Here is a 20,554-nt window from a genome sequence, read left to right on the forward strand (position 1 = left end):
TCAAGTGTATCCAATCTCTTCCCCGCCACTGAGCTACTCTGACTTAGAATACTCCATCGTCAGCGTCACTCCTCTTCGACATTCACACACTAGATACGTTTACCCTCCACACTTACCAACCAACCCCAACTCCACTCTCACCCCCATCTGTCTCACCATATCTCACGTCTCTGCCTAGAGTGCCCCAAGACAACAACTGAATATCCCACTTTCCCTGTGCCCAAACATAAACCATCGGAAATAAACAAACAAACAGACTAATACCTCAACGTCCGGAAGAAGACACAGGTGAGGAGCAATTAGACTTCTGACATCGAAAATTAGGCGAGGAGGATTAGGGGGAAAGGGGAACAGGCAGGCCAGGCAGCAGAACCCCGCTTTGCGGCACGATAAGAATTGTTATCGTCACCTAATTGCGGTATGATGATCGGTTGAAGTTGGTCGGTGGCGTTAGAGAGATGTCATCCCGAGGTTTGGTGGGTATGGTGGTTGAAATACGAGATCTAGGGATGTCTTAACGTGTCAGGTGAAGATGGTTTGTGAGGTCACATGGGGCAAATTTTAAGCAAAAGAGCGCGGGAAATAATATGATTCCATTCGCGAGATCTATCTAAAACCCAGATATTCTTCTTTTCCTGTTTAGGATGTACTGTGACCCAAAAGATCCCGAATAACGTAAATATAGTTCCAAAATGATCATCGCAATTTCCAGAAGGACGCCATCTATAGCGGACCCTTAATGGAAGTTACAGATACACAAGCAGTACAGAGTATTTCCAACATCCTTTTCCAAAAGGCAAACAAAATCCAAGCTTAACCGAGATCCTGAGATGGGAATTTACTCCCATCGATACATGCCATCATCGTAAGCAACTCGGTGGCGTCTTTGAGCCGGCCCGACACTGGATCGTCGCTTGGGAAGCTGTCGCTCCCTCAATCGACGTTTCATTGCTTCCTCTTCATTCCCCGTGCGATCCGTTCCCACGGCAAGAGCGCCCATCATATAAGGTAACTCCTGATCCACCACGGTCTGCCGGCGAGATAAAGGGACCAGTGGAACAGCTGGTCTGGCGTTGATTTCCTCGTCTTGCCGTCTGAAGAACTCTTCTTTGGCCCTTCTCTCTTCCTTAGCCCTTCTGGCTTTCAAATCCTCGCGAAGTTTGCGTTCGGCCTCACGAGCGTCTAATTCCCGACGGACTTGGCGTTCAGCGTCTCTCTTCTTGAACTCGCGGGCACGAGCGGCGGCCTCTTCCTCTTCGAAGCGAAGACGGGAGTTGAAAGATGTGTGAGACGAGGACGGAGAGTCCCATGCTTGGTGTTGGCGTGGGCGAGAATGTTCCCGTGACGCGCGGGGGGTTGCTGGGCGGCGGTCGCCAAAAACGGGGCCCATGGAGTGAGGGTTGCGACGGAAAGGTCGCTCGTCGACAATGATGGGACGATCCCGGGAGGCTTCGTGTGAGGTACGATATGTAGGTGTGGCAGGCGATGAAGGAGCAGTGAAAGTCTGACTAAAGTGTTGAGGTGGAGTCCTTGGGGTTGGTGGGGAATCCACGATCACGATGCGTTCCTTTCTGTGCTGCCTAGTAGGTCTCAATGGTGACAAAAGACGTTTGGATGGTTTACGGCGGTGACCAGCAGATTCGGAAGAAGAGTGTCTGTGGTGAGAGCCATGTGGCGAGTGAGGAGGAGTTAGAGGACGGTGCTGAGCGTGGTAGATCACTGGGCGGAGACGCTCCTCTGTGGTTTCTTCACCCCAATTGATGTTGCGAAGTGGTTCCTCAATGGTACTGTGTGTTGAGCATGGCCGTCCTGGCTTGCCATATTGGCAGGTTATGAGGCGGCGAAAGGGAATCGTTTCCCCGTCCGGGTAGCGGTCCGAGTAAACGTGTGTCACGCACATTGTGTTCGTTGAAGTGTTTATATGCCTTTGAATGGCAACGTCGACGGTTCTGTTTTTGGTGTGTGTGGTGTACGAGGTTGGTTTGGTATTCGAAGATTGGTTTCGAACGAAGTTGGATTTGGATCTGTGTGGGAAAGAGTCCTCTTTATGAAGTCGTCCCAAAGGTTGGTTGTCAGTCGCCTGGATCAGGAATGAATTGTAATCGGACGCCGGGATCTAGTGATTGCGCGAACGACATGAAGGACTCATGCGGAAAAGGAGTGGGTTTATAGTGTCGCTCGAGGGGGGGATGTACTTGTTGCGGACGGAGGCGGTGATATCAATCGGTATATATGAATGCGGTTCTGTGAGATGTTTGAGTTCACCGAATGGTAAGGCTGAGCAAAGCTATGGGTGAGACGAGGATTGCGGATCGGATGAAGCTGTGTATGAGCGAGCGATGTATGTGAAGTGATGTGCTGGAGCAATTGACAGTGATGAATGAGAATGGAAGCAAATTGATGGTGGGGACTGAGGAAGTCTTATACAATTGACATGGTGCTTTAGTTAGTATCGCGCACGCTCTGACAATGTCTCTCTGTCTGCCTAGATGGTGGCCGTATGACTGTGAGGTTTCGCTGGGGACATACAGTACACACCTGGACCTGGGTATGCAGAGTGGATCTCTTGGGACTGGCGGCCTGCCGCACCCTTGCCGCTCGAGGAGTCGTCCCAGTCAGTGGGCCGGTCACCCAATTCATGAGCTTCCTGGTGGAGGAGGCGGCAACCCAGGTCCACGCAGGGGGGGAAAGGGACGAAGGAATGACAGTCAAGACCGTCCTGTGCTCGGTTTGGCTCACCTCGACCCCCGGACAAGAGCTGTCTGCACAGAGCACAGAGCACAGAGCACACCCGCACATTGCTTGAATTGAGTAGCAGCAGCTGACATGCCTCAGGCAAGTAATTCGTAGTCTAGCTGGTCAGCCACACCCCACACCTCCACCAATTCACAGCCCACGAGGCGGAGCAGACTGAGGCGTGTGAGGCATGTCTCTCTCTGATCACTTGAATAATTCAGAATGAATAATTCAGAAGAGCTCATGCGAGTCTAAGGCACAGCATCTTGCAGCCTCCACACCGTGAAACTGTCTGTTTCGGCGACATCGGAAGAGGGAAACAAGCTGTGATGGCGAACGGAAGGTGTTGGTAAATGGATGGTCTGAAATTGCTGGTATATTCTTCACTGGCGCGCGTGCCTAGAAGAGTTCAACAGACTAACAGACTAACAGAGAAAAGAGGCCTAGCTGGCTGGAGAACAGGACAAAAATAGCTTCTTTGCAACTCCAGGAGTTCTCCTGTAAGAGGGCGACTCGGCGGGCCGGCGCGAAGTGTGACTTGCTCAGAACAACCTACTAGCCTACCTAGGTAGGGCTAGGTACTGTACTCCGTACCTCACTCGGGTCACTGGGCTGGATGGCCATGTTTCGTACGACCATTTCGCGCATCTGCGCATAACCTTTGCCTACCCCTAGATCTACTTCGTAAGTAGGTATTCTCACAGCCAGTCGATGATGACAAAACTCGAGAGTTGCGACAAGCGAGACCGACCGACCCACCGACCGATTTCCAGAAGCGGCTCCGGTCAGACATGCCCAGCCGAGGCCTTTTTTTCTCATTGCTAATTCCACCGCCATCATGATCATCACCACCTCTTCAATCCTTCCCGGCGTCTAAACATGCCTACCTACCTACCTACCTACCTTACCTACCTACTTACTGTGCTTTGTACTCCGTATACTATTAATTGCTTTTGTTGGCGTTTTAAGCTTTGGACGCTTGCGTGGACCTCGTACTTCGAGCAAACGCCGTCAGGTTACGCACAACCTGCTGGTTGGAAATCGGCTTCCTGCCTTTTACTCCCAATGTTGCGCATACTCATGCATTACTTCAGAAACATTGCAGCTGCTGACAAAATGTATTGTTCACTCTCCGAGTCTCCACTCCACTACACTACGGATCTAGCACTCTTTCGCTGCAGGAGGACCTCTTCACTGCAGCGGATATGTACCTACGCTCCAGGGCTGTCAGATCTTTGTCAACACAGCCTCTTTTGGCTCTCGCTAAACACCAGCCATCATGTCGATTTACCGGCGACGACGAATGAGAATCTACAGCTTCACCGAGACGTCAATTTTGGTTAGCAATTTGCAAAAGATGATTGAAGGACCATCGCATGTGGCCATTGCAGTAGCTCCCGTTGATGATATCGGTGGGATGATATTGGCACTGCGGCTCTCTGTTGTGGGACGCAATATCTTCTCGGTCATAAATCACCATCCCGCAATCTGGATTCGGAAGATGCAGACTGCAGTCTCTCGTTTGCACTGATGTGATCTTGACCACACGATTTCCCCGTCCAACCCACCCATATTTCGAGATGTCTCCTCACCGAAAGAGGCTTGAAGGTTTGCCTGCAACGAACCTGTCCTTGCCCCCACCGTTGCCACGCCAAAATGCCTACATATTTCAAAGCATGCAAACGACAAGGGCAAGACGGGAACACAATGTCATCACTAGTTTCGTTTGTCAGTCGCGTGTCCTTGAAAACCCTTGAAACTAATTTGGATTTCTCATATTAGTGATGCGGCTGTGGCTTGCGGCGGACGGAGTAGATGTGCTATGGGTGCTGACCGTGGAAGATTCGGTCCAATGATGCTGTATGCTAATTTGCAGAAGAATTGAGTGGGAAACATAAATCCAATGTCTCGATATTTAGAACTTGACTTCTAGCAAATAGAAATGGGATGTGCATGCAAATCCCAGGCCAATGGCAGACGGCTTCTTGTCATTGACGCTCGATATAACCACTTCCTCGCTCGCAACAAAGGCCAATACCCATACCTATGCATCCTCGATTGCAAAACCAAGGACACCAACGGACTCGCAAACAAGCGACAGTGAGAAGGCCAGTTGTGTGGTCACGATATCCAGCGATAGCGGCATCCCGAGGCCTGCCTGAAATTATGACTCTTGCAAAGGTCTCACTATGTCAAACACATGACGAATCTCCACACCCCCAACCATCGAAAAAACACCAGCATGATACCAGCAACACGTAAAGATGGAAACCCCGCGAATCTTGGTGACACCCAAAGAATTCAGAGTCCTGCCAGGACTCCGAGGGGGGGAAATCTCGGATGATTTCACGACAGGATCCCCTGACTTTCAGCTGGTGGAGTCGCAGTCAGCCTTACAAGGCGTACTCCATTTCGCTAAAGACGTTTGGCGAACCCCTTTAATGTTCCTGACAGCCAAGGTTCTAGGGAATTATTCTGATCCGATTTCGTGTTGCTTCTGCATATCTCTATCATTTTAGCCGTTGATCGAGGTGGTATCAATAACAGTCTTCTTTTGATGTTGTGTTTCCCCAGCGACTGCTGATCTGGTAGTGAAGCTGAAACGGAATCTAAAAGGATTGACAAGATGACTTTAGCGAGATTCTGAAACCGGAGATCGTGTTCTTTGTATTTTTGTTTGATATCCTTTACCTTGCGGCTCAGCGTGGCTGTGGATCTTCTCTGCTCTCCTTTATCTTTTCTTTATTCTGCGATCGTATGTTGCATATGAAGTATGAATTGGTGCATGGTGGGATAGCATGTAGGAAATTATGCATCATTGTTCCTCTCCAAATGTGGCAGTGTTGTGCTCATATGCAGATGATCAACCCTTCTATAGACGAGGATGATAGCCGGCTTTGATGCAGCAGAATTTTATAACTGCTCTTTTCGTCTCATAATGAGTAATAGAAGTCTAGCCGAGATTTTTCAGTGGCTTAACATAATGGTTGATTGTCTTTAAGTCACTTGAAATATCTGCTCGGAAAACCGTTCATCAGAGTTCATGGCTGTTAGACACGAGTGTGTTATGGTGCCACTCTCCGTCGGAATTCTTACTGCTAGGTTTTTAGATTTTGGGAAGGTGCTGTGTGCCTAGATAACTTGTTAACAAGTCAAGTGGCCGTCTGGCTTCCATCACCATTTCTCGCGACTGGATGGGCAGTATTTGCTAAGTCAAAATCCAGTTGATCGGTCATTTTAGCAACTTACGTGCAAGCTTACACACCTTTACTCTTCTTATACCGTCGGTATTTTCGAGTGTCTATGTTCTAGGTCACCTCCTTTCCAAAGACACCCAATCTTTTAAATACCAAAGGACCTAAGAGCGATGAAAATTGGTAGTGTTTAGAACACTGCCTTAAAACCTTGCCTTTATCTAGTTTTTTATTTCCGAATTTCCCAAGCTGAACTTGCTTGATGCTTTATTTGGCAAATATCCGAACGAGCTAGCGATGCCTTCCCCAACATTCTCACGAAATCAAACAAGCGTCTAGCACTTATTGTCTGCAAAAGAACGAGTTGTGTTATATCTTATCATTCAGATACGTAAATGAGATGTAGTGTCTTTACTGCTATAGGCGATATCTGGGGGCTTCAAGTCTAGCGGTTGAACACTGCTAAACGTGTAGGATGTGATTTCAGAGATATCAAATAACAATACATTCAGGCTGTTGGATGCCAATTAGCAATTCCCCAACGGACTTGTTAATCTGATTGTGGGATAATCCTCTTACATATCTTTAATTTTTGAATGATTGATGCTTTGATTCATGAGCTCAGAAATTCAAGCCTACGACTTATTCTCTGCCGCAGCTCCTCTTCTGATGGGGCAAAGTTCATATCATCAAGTTATCTCCCGACACACGATCAGGTGAGATGCAGGTCGAATCATTCCGTATCAAAAGTCAATTGCCATATTACTGGGGTGGGAGACTTCGAAGTCAACACACACGCGCGATGTTAATACTTCAAACGGTTTATAATCCTCTCAAATATGTCTCAGAGCGAAACGGCATGTATTATCATCAGACACTATGTGGATCAAAACAATAAAGACTCTAACACTGTAACTAAGACCTGTGGAGACTTGACTCACTCGAGTTAGGAATCTCTGCAATGTAAGCATTTCCTATCAATAGACTGATGTGGAGGTGTCCCCGAGTTTGAAGTCAAGCGTGTTCAAAGTTTTGGCAATACCAGACCGTAAACGTCACACGCGAGACCGCTGAGAATAGAGTGTATCATCCATTTTAGGATAGTCTATTTTTTTATTATGGTAAGGTCCCTATCAATGAAGCAACACCGGTGGGTGACACAATTCTCTGCGCACCCAAGAACTTTGAAAGCAAAAATCTTAACCCTACAACTCAATATCGTAATTCTGTTAACATAGACTTTATCTACAAGGTATAGGCTATAGACTAGTATAATAATAATTATGCTTGGATATTATTGTTCGGTCCCAATTCTAGTGGTTGTTCCTGGACTGCGCAGAGAGATATGTCACCCAATAGTGCAATGCTAATAATATCTGGAAGCATGATAGCTGACGACAAAGCGCAACCCAAGTAGCTGTAATTATAGGGAAACTCCTGTGGCGATCGTTGGAGCACAACCATATAACATGAATAAGAGGGCCTGTCTAAGCAACAAGGCACCCTATCGTCCCAAGGAGATGTTTGATCTTGGATTTCTCGAGTGATTCATTTACGTGTAGACGATCCTACATTGGTTCTCTTTCTAGTAAGTTTGTTAACACCAGAGGAAAAGTGTTGTCATGTAAGTATAGTAGTTCATCTGTGTTGATTTTGTATGAGATGATGCATATTAGGGTGATATTTTTGTTGGAACACACTTTCAGTTCTTTTACTGAACAGGTTCTTGAAGAGATAGGGTTGAAAGAAAGAACCAAGCTTGAAATGTTCTTTTACCAGTTCCTAGTTTGCTAGTCAAGTGAACCAATGCTGGCTTTGGAATTCCAGAAAAGGGTTCGAGGATTCAATACATTTAATGGAGCTCACGGCTGTCCAAGAAGATAGCATACCGCCAACCCTTTGCGGGTTCCCTATGAAGTACACGAGATAGAGCGATAAAAGAGGATGTACTGGATTTAGGGACCCCGTTGTCATGATAGAGTAAACAGAATTCTAAGTCAATCTAACACTTGATATGAAAATTCCTCCTACTGAGACCCCAACCCTCTCCATGACAACATGATTACGAATTGAGACCTGACAAGAAATGAAAACGAGAAAAAGTCAAATATGAGACCACCCAGAGGACAACCGTACAGTACGGATAGAGATGACATTGTATCATTATAAGAAACTGTAAAAGTCGGAAATTGGGCTTTGAAGCCTAAATTTAGACGCCTGACTGAAAAATACTTTGCGCTCTAGAACCATGAATCTAGATCATACACTTCATAAGACAAATGAACATTCGGCTACCCACAAAGATTGCTACTTCCAGAATGGTGTTATCAGATGAGTAGGATCTGCCTGCTAAGGCGTCCCTTCAAATAATTTCCATCTCATTCAGCGACACCTCATCACAGGCCGACAAAGTGGATGAAGTCACAACACTAATGAATCTTAGCGGTAAGAATCTCATTTCAAGTTTATCAAGTTAAGGAGCACCCTAAAAAGTCCTCACCCACAAGGTCCTGTACCAGCTCCAACTTCGCGAGCCTACTCCAACCATCCTTCCTCTTGTCCCTTCTTAATAGCTTCGTCCTGCTCTTTAGTAGCGTCATTTGCCATGCTGTATACCCCCTCGTTCGATTCCCCGCCACATGAGATATACTGCCACACGCCATTTACATGACCGGCTTCCTCATTCACAAAGTCCTCGAAGCCCATGTTTGCGATTTGGAGATTCACGAAAACAGTATGTGCCTCCTCTGCCTGGGACTGTTATTAGCTTATTTTTACTGGACAGAACACCAGTGACAAGGTATGAGGTGGATCTGAGGACCAGCCCAATCAGTCGAATATGGTGAGAAAAGAAAAAGAATACGTATTAGAACAAGTGGGATACTCACTGGTGCTCTGACAGCTTTATACTTCACATTACCCATTAATCTCGCCTCCCTCTCCTCCTCATCCTCTTCATCTTCATCCAACTCGAAATTATGCTCTACTAGCAAGACGGTGTCATTTTCCAAGGCTTCGTCGTCAAGCATAGCCCATGAGCTGACATCAAATCCCGCCTTTCCGAGAACTTCCTCATTTTCAGACATGAAGTCATAAAGCTGATCGAGACTCCAACCTTCAAAGTCGCTGTTGAGCTCCTTGAGTGGTGGGAGCGTTGGAGGGGTGGCCTTAGCGAGAGAGGCGTCTTTTGAGGTTATGATGCTCCAGATTTGATGTTCCGGGTTTGTGTCATATTCATAGTCAAGGAGCAGGACAAATGTCTTGTTTACTTTCTGCGAGTTTTCGTGTTAGTGGTTTAAACCCGTCGCTCGGGTAGGCAGTGTAGACCTTGATATTTGGCTTGGTAGCCGTGATGAAAACCGGACATTGGTCTCCCATTTTGATTGCGTTTCGGCTGTTAATGCGTATCAGACCTGAAGACAGTGATGTTGAAGAGGACAAGACGAAGCATTTAAGAAGTTTTTGGAACCTAGAACTGCGCGTAAACATTTGCGTAAAGAAATTCTGCAGCTTCGTGGCGAGACGGGACTTGCTCGGTGGGACAACGATGAATGATCGACGCGGGGTACACGCGAAGTCACGACTGAATCGGACTGATGCCTTGATGTTGCCTGTCGATTGCAGTTGGTAACCTGATTTAAGACTTTTTGAGTAGCTGAATTATTTCATTGTCAAATCATTACAATGTATTCGTGTCTAGATTTCCACTAATATTTTTACATGAGCTTCCTTATTGTCAATCAGCTGCTTGAACCCCTGGTCTACCACATGCTCGAGTGCGATTTTTGCTGTGATCATGTCGCCCGGTTTCATCGACCCTGGAGTTATATTAGCGCATATCTTCTTGAAGGATGCATAAGTTGGTCTGCCTCTGCGAGGGAGTTGGTCAATCGAGAACAGGATAAACTTACCATTACCTAGGGCTTCAATAACGTCTTTAAAATCCTGTTTCGCGTGTCCTAGACAAGCCACATAGCTGCCCTCCTTGAATACTAAATCGTTTGGTTGGAACGGTACGGCCTTTTCCCAAATAGCCACATTGACCACTGTGCCTCTGACTTTGATGCATTTGCAAGCGGCCGTCAAGCCCACAGCTACGCCGGCACAGTCGAACACAATGTCGACGCCATCTCCGCCTGTTTCCTCTTTGACTCGCTTAATTACATCGTCTTTGGTCGGATTCAATATGACGTCTGCACCAAAGTGCGAGCAAAATTTCTGACGCGAGGATGAGATTTCCGAGACGATGATCTTGCCGCAACCTTGAGCTTTTAGGGCATTAATGACAGCGATCCCAATTGGTCCCCCTCCCAAAATCAAGATAGTCGAACCCTTTTTCAGTGGACTTCTCGAAACAGCGTGCCATCCAACCGCCAACGGTTCTACCAGAGCTGCGATATCAAGTGGGACGTTGTCTGGAAGAGGAAGCACATAATCGGCCGGGATCACACATGCGTCGCTCAACCCACCGCCCCAACCAGACAGACCAACGAATCCTCCATGATAACAGACATTCTGCAGACCTAAATGGCACGCGTTACAGGTTCCATCGTAGATTGTAGGTTGTATTGATACATGTTGACCAGGCTTGAAGTTTGTGACGCCCTTGCCGACTTCCAAGACAGTCCCCGAGAACTCATGTCCAAAAGTGATGGGAATTGTCTCGCCAGTTACAGGATGAGGGGTTTCGGGGGCGAAATTCGGGCCACCAAGGTATTCGTGAAGATCTGAAGTGTGCGTTAACATCTCGTCCAGCATGCAAAACGTCACAGAGCCAGTAATAGCAGTTTGGGCACTAGCATACCAGTTCCGCAGATTCCTACGAATGCAGGCTTAACCTTGACCTGTCCCTCACCGCATGTAGGCTCCTCAATCTCCTCTACTCGGATATCTCCAATACCGTGGTATCTAGCTGCTCGCATGTTGAATGTTGTAGGATAACCTGCTTTATCAAAGGTACATACTGCCCAAACCTTCAAAATGGCCAACAGGAGGTTTATATTCGTCGACGCCAGACGTCGGTGGTGCCATACCCCTCACGCCACTATACGTGAGGCCATAAGTTGCCCAAAAGTTGGCGAGCGGACAAACGGTTGCATCGTACGATCGCGATAAGCCTTATGGTGAATCATGTGTGGCCAATCATAGGAGTCTAAATGTCTCTAACAGTGTTTAGAAGAAGGATTGGCGCCGTGAATGAGGGGATGGCATCGGAACGTGCGCTTCTAAAACGTTCGGGAAAGGATACCAGAGCTGAAAGAGAGAGCACTTCAGGCGCGCCGAGAAAGCGGAATTTCTCCATGTTTTGATGTGGGGATGATCGACGCAAATGCCAACCCCGCACTGATTACTGTTTTAAGGAATCAAATGTTATGTATTCATGGACTTTGCGATTTGGAAGGCGCAAAAGAAAATATGTTAGGATGTATTATACAATTCATCAATAGTTTAATTTGTAGGTTACTAACACTTATCTCGTGGTTCTCGAGCCCCGCAGTCTATAGAACCGTCCATGGCAGCTCTGGACAACTTATTTCTTGCCAACCATCATTGTTATAAGTATGGAACAGCAAGATACGGCCCATGTATTTCAATACATTCTGAGCTCTGCAGAAAGTACTGGCTCTACTACTCTGCTTTCAACGTGGAACTCACATCCCATCTGGTAGCCGAATATTGGAGCCGAGAGCTCCATCGACCCCACAGGATCAACGACGTTGCAATGGTTGCGTGGGTTTCCTTCGTTTTCAGATATTGTTTTGTCTTCTGATATCGACCTTCATACTTTCTTCACATTTCGAGAATATCGTTGATAAAACTGTTACACTTTCTACCTGTCTTAGGAATAGCACGGGAACCGACGGTAGCCATGTATACAGCATCCGTATGTAAGATTCTACATCATTTCTCTTATGCAGAGTTGCTGCACTCTTTGCCTCCTTTAGACTCGCCTTACGCGTCTGTTTGAACCCCCAATCGATGCTTGAAATATGAAACCGTATTCTGCACACCTCGAATCGATCATTACTGACATGTCCAACAGTTCGCCTTTTTCGAGGCATTATGGGAGGTCGGTCTTACCCCGTTCCAAGAGTGGGCTTCTCTAACTCCATCTTCGTTTGTAGGCAGGAGTCACACATTGTTTCGTCAATCTTGGCTCAGATCATCCTTCGATCATTGAAGCCATGGTAAAAGGCCAAAATGAAAAGAAAGGCGAATTCCCTCGGATCATTACATGCCCAAATGAGGTCAGATAACCCTTGTCTGTTCCCTTTAAATCAGTGTTCAATCTTATAACTTCCCAGATGGTAGCCCTTTCCATGGCCGATGGATTTGCCAGACTAACACGACGTCCACAATGCGTCATAATCCACGTCGACGTCGGGACGCAAGGACTCGGAGCCGCAGTTCACAACGCTTCCTGCGGTCGTGCTCCAGTTTTAATTTTTGCTGGCCTCTCTCCCTACACCATAGAAGGCGAACATCGCGGCTCCCGCACTGAATATATCCATTGGATCCAGGATGTACCGGATCAGAAACAGATCGTTGCGCAGTATTGCAGATACGTGGGTGAGATTAAGAGTGGAAAGAACGTGAAACAGATGGTAAATCGTGCCTTGCAGTTTGCGACGAGTGAGCCCGCTGGACCTGTGTATCTGTGTGGTGCGAGGGAGGTTATGGAAATGGATTTGGAGCCGTACACATTGCAGCAAGAGCATTGGGGGGCGGTAGAAGCCGGCGCGTTGAGCGAGGGAGGCGTGAAGAGGGTTGCTGAGGCGTTGATGGCGGCGAATGAACCGCTGGTCATTACAGGTTATAGTGGACGGAATCATGATGCTGTTGGTGCCTTGGTAAAGTTAGCTGATATGGTAAAAGGACTTAGAGTTCTCGATACGGGAGGAAGCGACATGTGTTTTCCGGCTAATCATCCGGCATGGCTTGGTCTAAGATATGGAGTGGACGAGTCGATAAAGTCTGCAGACATGATTCTAGTTCTCGATTGCGGTACGTTTGATTCGTATTGATCAATATTTTGCTAATGGCAACCAGACGTTCCCTGGATAAACACACAAAACCACCCGTCCACAGCCTGTGAGATTTACCACATTGATACTGATGTGTTGAAACGTCAAATGCCAGTCCACTACATCGCAGCTCTTGCTCGGTATACAGCAGATGCTTTCACGAGCCTAACGCAACTTACAGATTACATTTCCGCTTCCCAGAACTACACCAAGAAAGTTTCAACGTACGATGTTCGCTGGGAGGCGCTCCAAACTTCTTACGCTCTTCGTTTAGAAAACATAGTAGCGGCAGCAAAACCAAAGGAAGGAAAGTTTGGAACAGGCTACCTTTGCTCAACGCTTCGAAAGATGTGTCCACAGGATACAATTTGGGCCATCGAAGCAGTGACGAATAGCTTTTTCGTAGCAGATAACTTACAATGCAGTGTTCCAGGCTCATGGATTAACTGTGGCGGCGGCGGTCTAGGCTGGTCTGGTGGAGGAGCTCTGGGCATTAAACTTGGATCCTCATACTACTCAAACCCAAAAGACGGTGGGAAATTCGTCGTCCAGATAGTAGGTGACGGAACCTACCTCTTTTCTGTCCCAAGCAGTGTATATTGGATATCCCAACGTTATTCAATTCCAATACTTACAATCGTTTTGAATAACAAAGGATGGAACGCTCCAAAGAAATCGTTACTGCTCGTCCATCCAGAAGGACTTGGTTCTAAAGCCACGAATGCTGAGTTGAATATCGAGATCGCAGGTCCTGACTTTGGAGGGATTGCTAAAGCTGCAGCTGGTGGCAATTGCTATACCGGCAAGGTTTCGGAGGTTGATGAACTTGAGAAGGTGCTCGGAGAAGCTATAAAAAGTGTACAAGGAGGTATTACAGCTGTTGTCGAGGCTGTTGTTGCGTCTGGCTGTTAGAACGCCGCAGTGTATACAACCGACGAGAAATGGCAAGTAGAGAATACCTGATCCACGTAGACTTTTGGTGTTGTCAGGACGATTGGACATATATCACCAGTCGTAGCGCCGCCAATTGGAGGTCGTCTTCGTGTACTATCAATTGGTCGTCTTCGTATAATACTATATCTGCTCGTAAGGAACAAGATGATTTTTTGTGTTCATGTTCTCGGTGTTGTGTAGGATTTTGACACATCATAGAAAGTTGTCTCGACCGTGGAAAGGGGTCACAGGTGTCAATGGCGGAGACAGAGCTTAGTGTTGTTTGGCCCTCAAATCAACAAGAAGCTATAGTAGAAAGTCTGGCCAGAACGATGCGCCTCGGCTTTCCTAGGTAAGTGGGTAAACTCCGTTTAAGGAAAGTGCTAGTTTTAGTAGCCTGCTAATTTCACGGTAGCAGCCATGAAAAGTGCGAGAGATGCCACTACCTCAGTATTTCTGAAGACCCATTGTGAGGCTGGCAAAACTATCGGGAAGTTCGCTCATGGTGAACAATAACACACGTCGTGATCATGCTACTGACATGTTACACTGTATGTCGTAGAAATCGGCTTTACTCCACATTCATTGTCCAAAGCGGGCCATCGCTTGATCTTTGTTGCACTTCGTACAAGGCCAGATCAAAACCTATCGAATGATCTTGAGATTCTAGGTTCAAACCCACGTCTGAATTTAGCCTGTATGCGGATGCGAAGTCGTATGGGATTTGTTGCATGTCGCTGTCAGAAGATGAATGTCTCAGTCTCAGTAGTCGTGCACCGAAGTGTCTGTTGATTGTCCAGGCGCTCATAAGTCTTTGGTACGGCACTCCTGTGGGCGGTAAGTTGGTCTGGGTTTGGTCCATCGCTGCATAACAAGCGACGGTCGTCAAAGAGCAGCTGTCCTCTCGGCATCCCAACTGAATGAGGGGGTTCTCGCGGGACAAGGGCAGCCAGCTGCAAAGGAAGAGAAGGAGATTCCAGTATTACCCAAAATTTGTCCGAACTCGTGATGTGGAAAGCAACACCACTTACCAAAAAAGCAACGCCCCGGCCATACGGTCGTTAAAGGGTTTGCTTCTTTAAAGGATGTACCGGTAGCCTCTTTTCGTGAGGGTGTGTGGTCAACCACTCAGAGGAAGAGATGTGAAGCGGGGAATAGTGGGTGTGGTGCCTAAATAATCTGCAATACCACTATTCCCAGGCGTCAAGAGGCTCTTGGATACGAATGTAATGCCGGTCGAATAAGTTGTGCTCCATGAGATCTAGCGATCCAGTATCCATGGCTGGCTGAGGAGGTTGGTCAGTCGGAGACGTGGTTCCAGACGAGCAACTAACTATTGCTCTTTGGGGCAGAGCGACTACTCCCACTCTTCAAGTCTACTAGGTACTTGTCCATCGTTTGCTTCACTTGCCCAACCACGTCCCCGGGAGTAGCTAGGTAGGATCCGGGCTGACTTACCACTGCCACTGCATTTATCGAATTGCAATTGCCTGTAGCATCACTGGCGTGCTTGTTCGCGGTCGGCCTTTCTCTCACTTCTGTTCCATCACGCGCCTGTTTTCCCAGACTTTGCGTCCACTTCGAGGCCAGTTGGCGGCCCGTTAAGGAAATTGCGTGCCCCGCCATGAGGAGTGCCTTTCAGGGTCCTCTCCGCAGAGGCGAATCCTGGGGATATCTGGGGAGAGAGTGCATTGCGTGTGGTGTGGTCTGGGGATCACTACTACTTTCCAGGTTCTGCTGTTCCCTATGAGATGGTTGATCCTTTGCCGTGTCGGAAGTTCCCCGTGGACACGGCATACCGAATCTGCGGATGAGACGTGGGACAGCATGCGCAACAGCAGCCTCATCGCAGAGATTTCACGGCGTACAGTCGTTGCGTACGTACGGATGAACTATGGCCATGCGAAATGAGCAGGGAAATAGCGACAACGGCGGAGCTTCTTTAGTTCACGAGATGAAATTGAGATGAAAGCGGTGCGGGTGTAAGATACAGCCGCGCTGAAGTTCGTGGTACCTTAGCTTCCAGGTTCGTCCGAGGAGTGGGGAGTGGGGAGTGGCTGGTATCTCACCGCTCTCTAGCATTGCTGGCAGAATCTGGGCTGGCGCTGGCTGGCTCGCGATAAGCAGCAACCTTGCTTCTCCTCCCTCTCAGAGTCTCAGCCAGCCGATAAGCAAAAGAGCGCTTGATTCAGAACTACTGTACGAGTCCTCCGTACTAACTGTTGAGATTTGCAATACTTACGGAGTGCGCTATGTATTTGAACCGCTCACCCGTCGTCTCTATTTTCGTTCTCTTTCTCCCTCTCTCTTCTCCTTTGATTATTCCTCTCCTCCCAATATGTGCCTTTCTTACAAAGATCTCTTCGTCAATCCGCCTTATTGGCCTGCACCTTAGCCTTACGCGCGACCAAAGTGACAAATCTCCGGGTTGATTGTATCGAATCTCGACCTCGCAAAAGCCCAGACCACGACCCCTCCATCGCTCCGTCAAAGCTCCCAGAGTCCCAGACCTCGTCAAGTGCTCGAAGTCGGCCCTCTAAAGCCGTCAACCTCCCCACCAAGCGAGGAAGCGGTGCTAGACCTGGCGGACCCTGACTACCTAGGTACAGTCCGATCATACAAAGTAAGTTTAATCTTGAAGTCGTTCCGACGGGGGGCGCCCTCGCAGCGAGCTCGATCGTGCTTTCGTCCACCGTTCGCTGGACTGAGATCGTGCCGTCTAACACGTGCAGTTCTCGTCCGAGGTCAAGACTCAAACAAACCTTTGGCAGCTTCCGGCCTTTCTCGTGCTTCACCAGCGGCCCTACCCCGACTCACGGCTCTTCATCCCAGCCACGATTCACCACATATCCGTCACCACGATTCACAACCTCCATAAAAGGACATCTCGACGGACGGAAGAATCCCACCTACGTTACGCTGCACTTTGAACGCTGCATTTGCATTTGCGTTTGCGTTTGCGTCTGCAGTCCCGCCACAGGTACCGCCTCCCGACTCCCGAGACAACACATCCACAACCAAAAACACTCTATTGGGATCCACATACAGCACGCCGCCCCTGCCGCTGTCACTCTATTTTCGAAATCTTTTCCCAAGCATCTGACCAGCAATCTCACGATACACTACTGGTAGGGAACATGCGCACCTGGCGACAGTGTTTGGAGCGTAAACGGCCTTGGCCGAGGCTGTCGCTCTGATACCCTCGACGACCAAATCAACCTCGATACTACAAAACCCACCACGTTCCCTCGTTGAGCGTGATGTCTCCCTCATGTGCTCAAGGCGCAAGTGGTCGATCATCCGAGACTGAGAACATGCCGCATATACACGACTCCGCCGACACCTTCTCATACACCCTCCCACCCCGTCCCAACCCGTCAGAAGACGCGGGTCTAGCAATCGACGTTCGGAATGAGGATCCCAATGCCTCACCACCCTCTGCCGACAGCCTGGATGTCTTCACTATCGGACCCATCACCGCCCTGAAACTTCTTTGTGCTGGTATCGAAGCTTTGACGCGAATTACTGGTGATGTCCCACCAACACCACCCCCGACGTTCTCGACGCCCCCGAATATGCGTGGTATGCAAGCGGAAAAAGAGAATATTATAAGGAGCAATTCCTACAAGAACCTAGCAGAGTTGCAGAAACGGCCGAGGACACCTTCAGACTCGGGCTCGGATATTGATGGGGTAGTGCTGAGGAAACGAGCCCCCATTAGCAGTCCAGAGATTGCTCCCACCGAGCCACATATAATCATTGGTGACAATGCGGAACCGCTCAACGTCCAGCATAGCGCCATCACCCGCAAATTCTACTCGAAGCATCCTCCTCCGATTTCGCTCGAGGATTACTTGATGAGAATTCACAAGTTTTGTCCAATGTCGACGGCAGTCTACCTTGCTACGAGCTACTATATCCATAAGTTAGCGGTCGATGAGAGAGCAATTCCAGTCACACGGAGGAACAGCCATCGGTTATTACTGGCAGGACTGAGAGTTGCCATGAAAGCGCTGGAAGATCTCAGTTACCCACACTCTCGATTCGCAAAGGTCGGCGGGGTCAGTGAAGGAGAACTTGCGAGGCTCGAAATCAGTTTCTGTTTTCTAACAAACTTCGAATTCAGAACGACCAAGGAGAAACTATTGGATCACGCCATTAGTCTGAAGGAGATATCGTCCTTGCAAGGATCCATGAATTTTATACCAAGGATGCCATTGAAGAACAAGCGGCGGATGAATGGTTGAGGGTATAGGTGTCGAGATATTCTTTTTATAATCAGCACTTGCTAGGTGCAGGCTCGCGCATGAAGTGTTGGCTTACGGGGAGGGCGCCTAGGCAGGCTCGTATTACCCGCTGTGGGATTTTATGATACCATGACAGTATCATATCGTTGGTGTGGACTGCGTGTGCGTGTTGGTGGTGGATCTAGATTGACACAGTTACAGAGCAGATACAGGTGCCATCGCTTGGCTATGCATTGGATCATGGCGTTGGAAAGGTTTGGTGGTAGGTTTTGATGCATTTATGTATAGCATACTGCATGATCTGCGGGTTCAATTATACTAGCGGATTGGGAACTGGCGTAGTTTAGGAACCGGAGGTTTTTAGCATTGGGTATCGTTTTTAGACACTTTAATGTGTACTCTTAATGGATTATTCTATTTACTACTTTTGGAACATTGAAAATCAGCATCTTCATCATACGCTCAGTATCGGGATCACGTGGAGTGACAATCGTAATCTCAATGAATCCGCTCCTGAAGAGACAAGCGTCCCAAGCTGGTAGGTATCTTTTCAAAGTTCAAACTTAACCTCAGTCAGTTGGCGGTGCTTTATGCCGCTTTTACCCGCAGGCATTAGATGTGGTTACCCAAGAGGCTCCCAAAAGCTCTCACACTCATAACCCCACTATGTTCATTGACCTCACGCTCGAGCTTATCAACATCCCACCTTAAACACCTTCCTCATAGGTCTGAAGCCGCACACCCAGTGACGACCTTAACCAAACGGACCTGCACAACAACCACAAAGAAGAGGAAACTGTCGACATCGAAAGAGTCCTCGTCTGCAATACTTCGCCAAAGCCAGAGCAAGATTCAGACTCGCGCAGACATGGCGGACTATGAAGCCATTCTCAAGGGTAAATATCCAGCCAAGGCGCATGCTAGAAAAGTGGTCGAGTATATGAGAAGTAAGAACAAGGATGTCAGCGGCGTTTTATATCTCGAAGGGCAAAAGACCAAAATGATTGAAGACAACGATGGAGAGGCTCCCTTCCGGTCAGTTTTCCACCTTCCACATTCAAACCGCATCTAACTACCATCCTCCAGACAGCGGCGATTCTTCTACTACCTAACCGGCTGTTCGCTTCCAGACAGCTATTTAACATACGACATCCAATCCGACAAATCAACTCTGTATATCCCTCCAATTGACGCCGACTCCGTTATCTGGTCTGGTCTGCCCATGTCAGCAGAAGAAGCACTCTCCCTGTACGACATCGACTCCGTTCTTACCACCCCCGAGATAACCTCCCTCTCCTCCTCCTCCATCTACGCGATCGCAGATCAGGTCTCTACCTCTGTCTCACCTGTAGACACAAAGCTCCTCAAAGAAGCGATTGAAGAATGCCGGGTTTTCAAGGACGAATATGAAGTTGCGCTTATTAGAAAAGCAAACACGATTTCCACCCTCGCGCACACGGAAGTGCTAAAGAGAGTGAAAAATGCGAAGAACGAGAGGGAACTAGAAGCCGTGTTTTTAGAACGTTGCATTGCGAATGGATGTCGGGAGCAGGCCTATCATAGTATTGTGGCTTCAGGTACCGCGGCGGCAACCTTACATTACGTGGATAACGCAAAACCTCTAAATGGAAAACTAAACTTACTACTTGATGCGGGAGGAGAATATAATTGTTATGCTGCTGACATTGTACGTGGTTCCCTTACCCCTGACCTACACTTCTAATCTACCAATAGACACGAACCTTTCCCATCTCTGGAACGTTTAGTAAAGAATCCCGCCAGATTTACGACATAGTCCTACAAATGCAACACGTATGCACGAATATGCTTAAAGCTGGTGCTCTATGGGACAAAATCCATCTTACTGCACATGAGCTTGCTATCGAGGGACTACTGGCATTGGGAATCTTGAAAGGAGATAAGGAGGAAATATTGAAGGCTCGGACTAGCGTCGCATTCTTCCCCCATGGACTAGGACATTATCTAGGGATGGATACGCATGATACAGGTGGTCATGCGAATTACCAGGATAAGGATTCCATGTTCCGATATCTGAGAGTGCGAGGAAATGTTCCTGCAGGGAGTGTCATTACTGTTGAGCCTGGAGTAAGTCTTTTCCTACTAGATATCCTATATAGATATCATACGTTCTGTCCTCTAAACAACGTTCTCTACCCCTGGCCCTGTCGAACTTCACTGACACACGTAGATTTATTTCTGCCGCTTTATCATCGAGCCATACCTCAAGGATCCAGCACAGTCGAAGTATATTAATACAGAAATTCTCGACAGATACTGGGAAGTGGGTGGTGTGAGAATCGAAGATAACATTCTGGTTACGGAGACAGGATATGAGAATTTGACGACAGCGGTCAAGGATGTGGATGAGATGTGCAGCATTATCAATGGTGGTTCGTAG

At 47.9% G+C, this 20,554-nt stretch overlaps 5 protein-coding genes across 5 annotated transcripts; 3 read left to right on the forward strand and 2 right to left on the reverse strand.

The window, feature by feature from the left end:
* Nucleotides 1-838: 838 nt before the first annotated feature.
* GLAREA_06107 (uncharacterized protein) lies at nucleotides 839-1,900 on the reverse strand (the record flags this gene model as incomplete). Its single annotated transcript, XM_008081521.1, has 1 exon — nucleotides 839-1,900. The coding sequence occupies one exon, from the start codon at nucleotides 1,898-1,900 to the stop codon at nucleotides 839-841; it is 1,062 nt and encodes a 353-aa protein (XP_008079712.1).
* A 6,565-nt stretch (nucleotides 1,901-8,465) lies between these two features.
* GLAREA_06108 (GroES-like protein) lies at nucleotides 8,466-10,852 on the reverse strand (the record flags this gene model as incomplete). Its single annotated transcript, XM_008081522.1, has 5 exons — nucleotides 8,466-8,681; nucleotides 8,819-9,202; nucleotides 9,651-9,748; nucleotides 9,842-10,657; nucleotides 10,735-10,852. 5 exons carry the CDS (start codon nucleotides 10,850-10,852, stop codon nucleotides 8,466-8,468), a joined length of 1,632 nt encoding a protein of 543 aa, XP_008079713.1.
* A 947-nt stretch (nucleotides 10,853-11,799) lies between these two features.
* GLAREA_06109 (thiamine diphosphate-binding fold (THDP-binding)) lies at nucleotides 11,800-13,867 on the forward strand (the record flags this gene model as incomplete). Its single annotated transcript, XM_008081523.1, has 5 exons — nucleotides 11,800-11,814; nucleotides 11,974-12,000; nucleotides 12,056-12,178; nucleotides 12,236-12,935; nucleotides 12,981-13,867. 5 exons carry the CDS (start codon nucleotides 11,800-11,802, stop codon nucleotides 13,865-13,867), a joined length of 1,752 nt encoding a protein of 583 aa, XP_008079714.1.
* A 3,281-nt stretch (nucleotides 13,868-17,148) lies between these two features.
* GLAREA_06110 (uncharacterized protein) lies at nucleotides 17,149-18,135 on the forward strand (the record flags this gene model as incomplete). The annotated part of the gene is made up of 1 exon (XM_008081524.1): nucleotides 17,149-18,135. One exon carries the CDS (start codon nucleotides 17,149-17,151, stop codon nucleotides 18,133-18,135), a length of 987 nt encoding a protein of 328 aa, XP_008079715.1.
* Nucleotides 18,136-19,003: 868 nt separating this feature from the next.
* Nucleotides 19,004-20,554, forward strand: GLAREA_06111 (Creatinase/aminopeptidase; the record flags this gene model as incomplete). Its single annotated transcript, XM_008081525.1, has 4 exons — nucleotides 19,004-19,170; nucleotides 19,222-19,822; nucleotides 19,870-20,241; nucleotides 20,345-20,554. 4 exons carry the CDS (start codon nucleotides 19,004-19,006, stop codon nucleotides 20,552-20,554), a joined length of 1,350 nt encoding a protein of 449 aa, XP_008079716.1.

Source organism: Glarea lozoyensis (genome assembly GCF_000409485.1).
Source record: "Glarea lozoyensis ATCC 20868 chromosome Unknown GLAREA15, whole genome shotgun sequence".
Taxonomy (NCBI): Eukaryota; Fungi; Ascomycota; class Leotiomycetes; order Helotiales; family Helotiaceae; genus Glarea; species Glarea lozoyensis.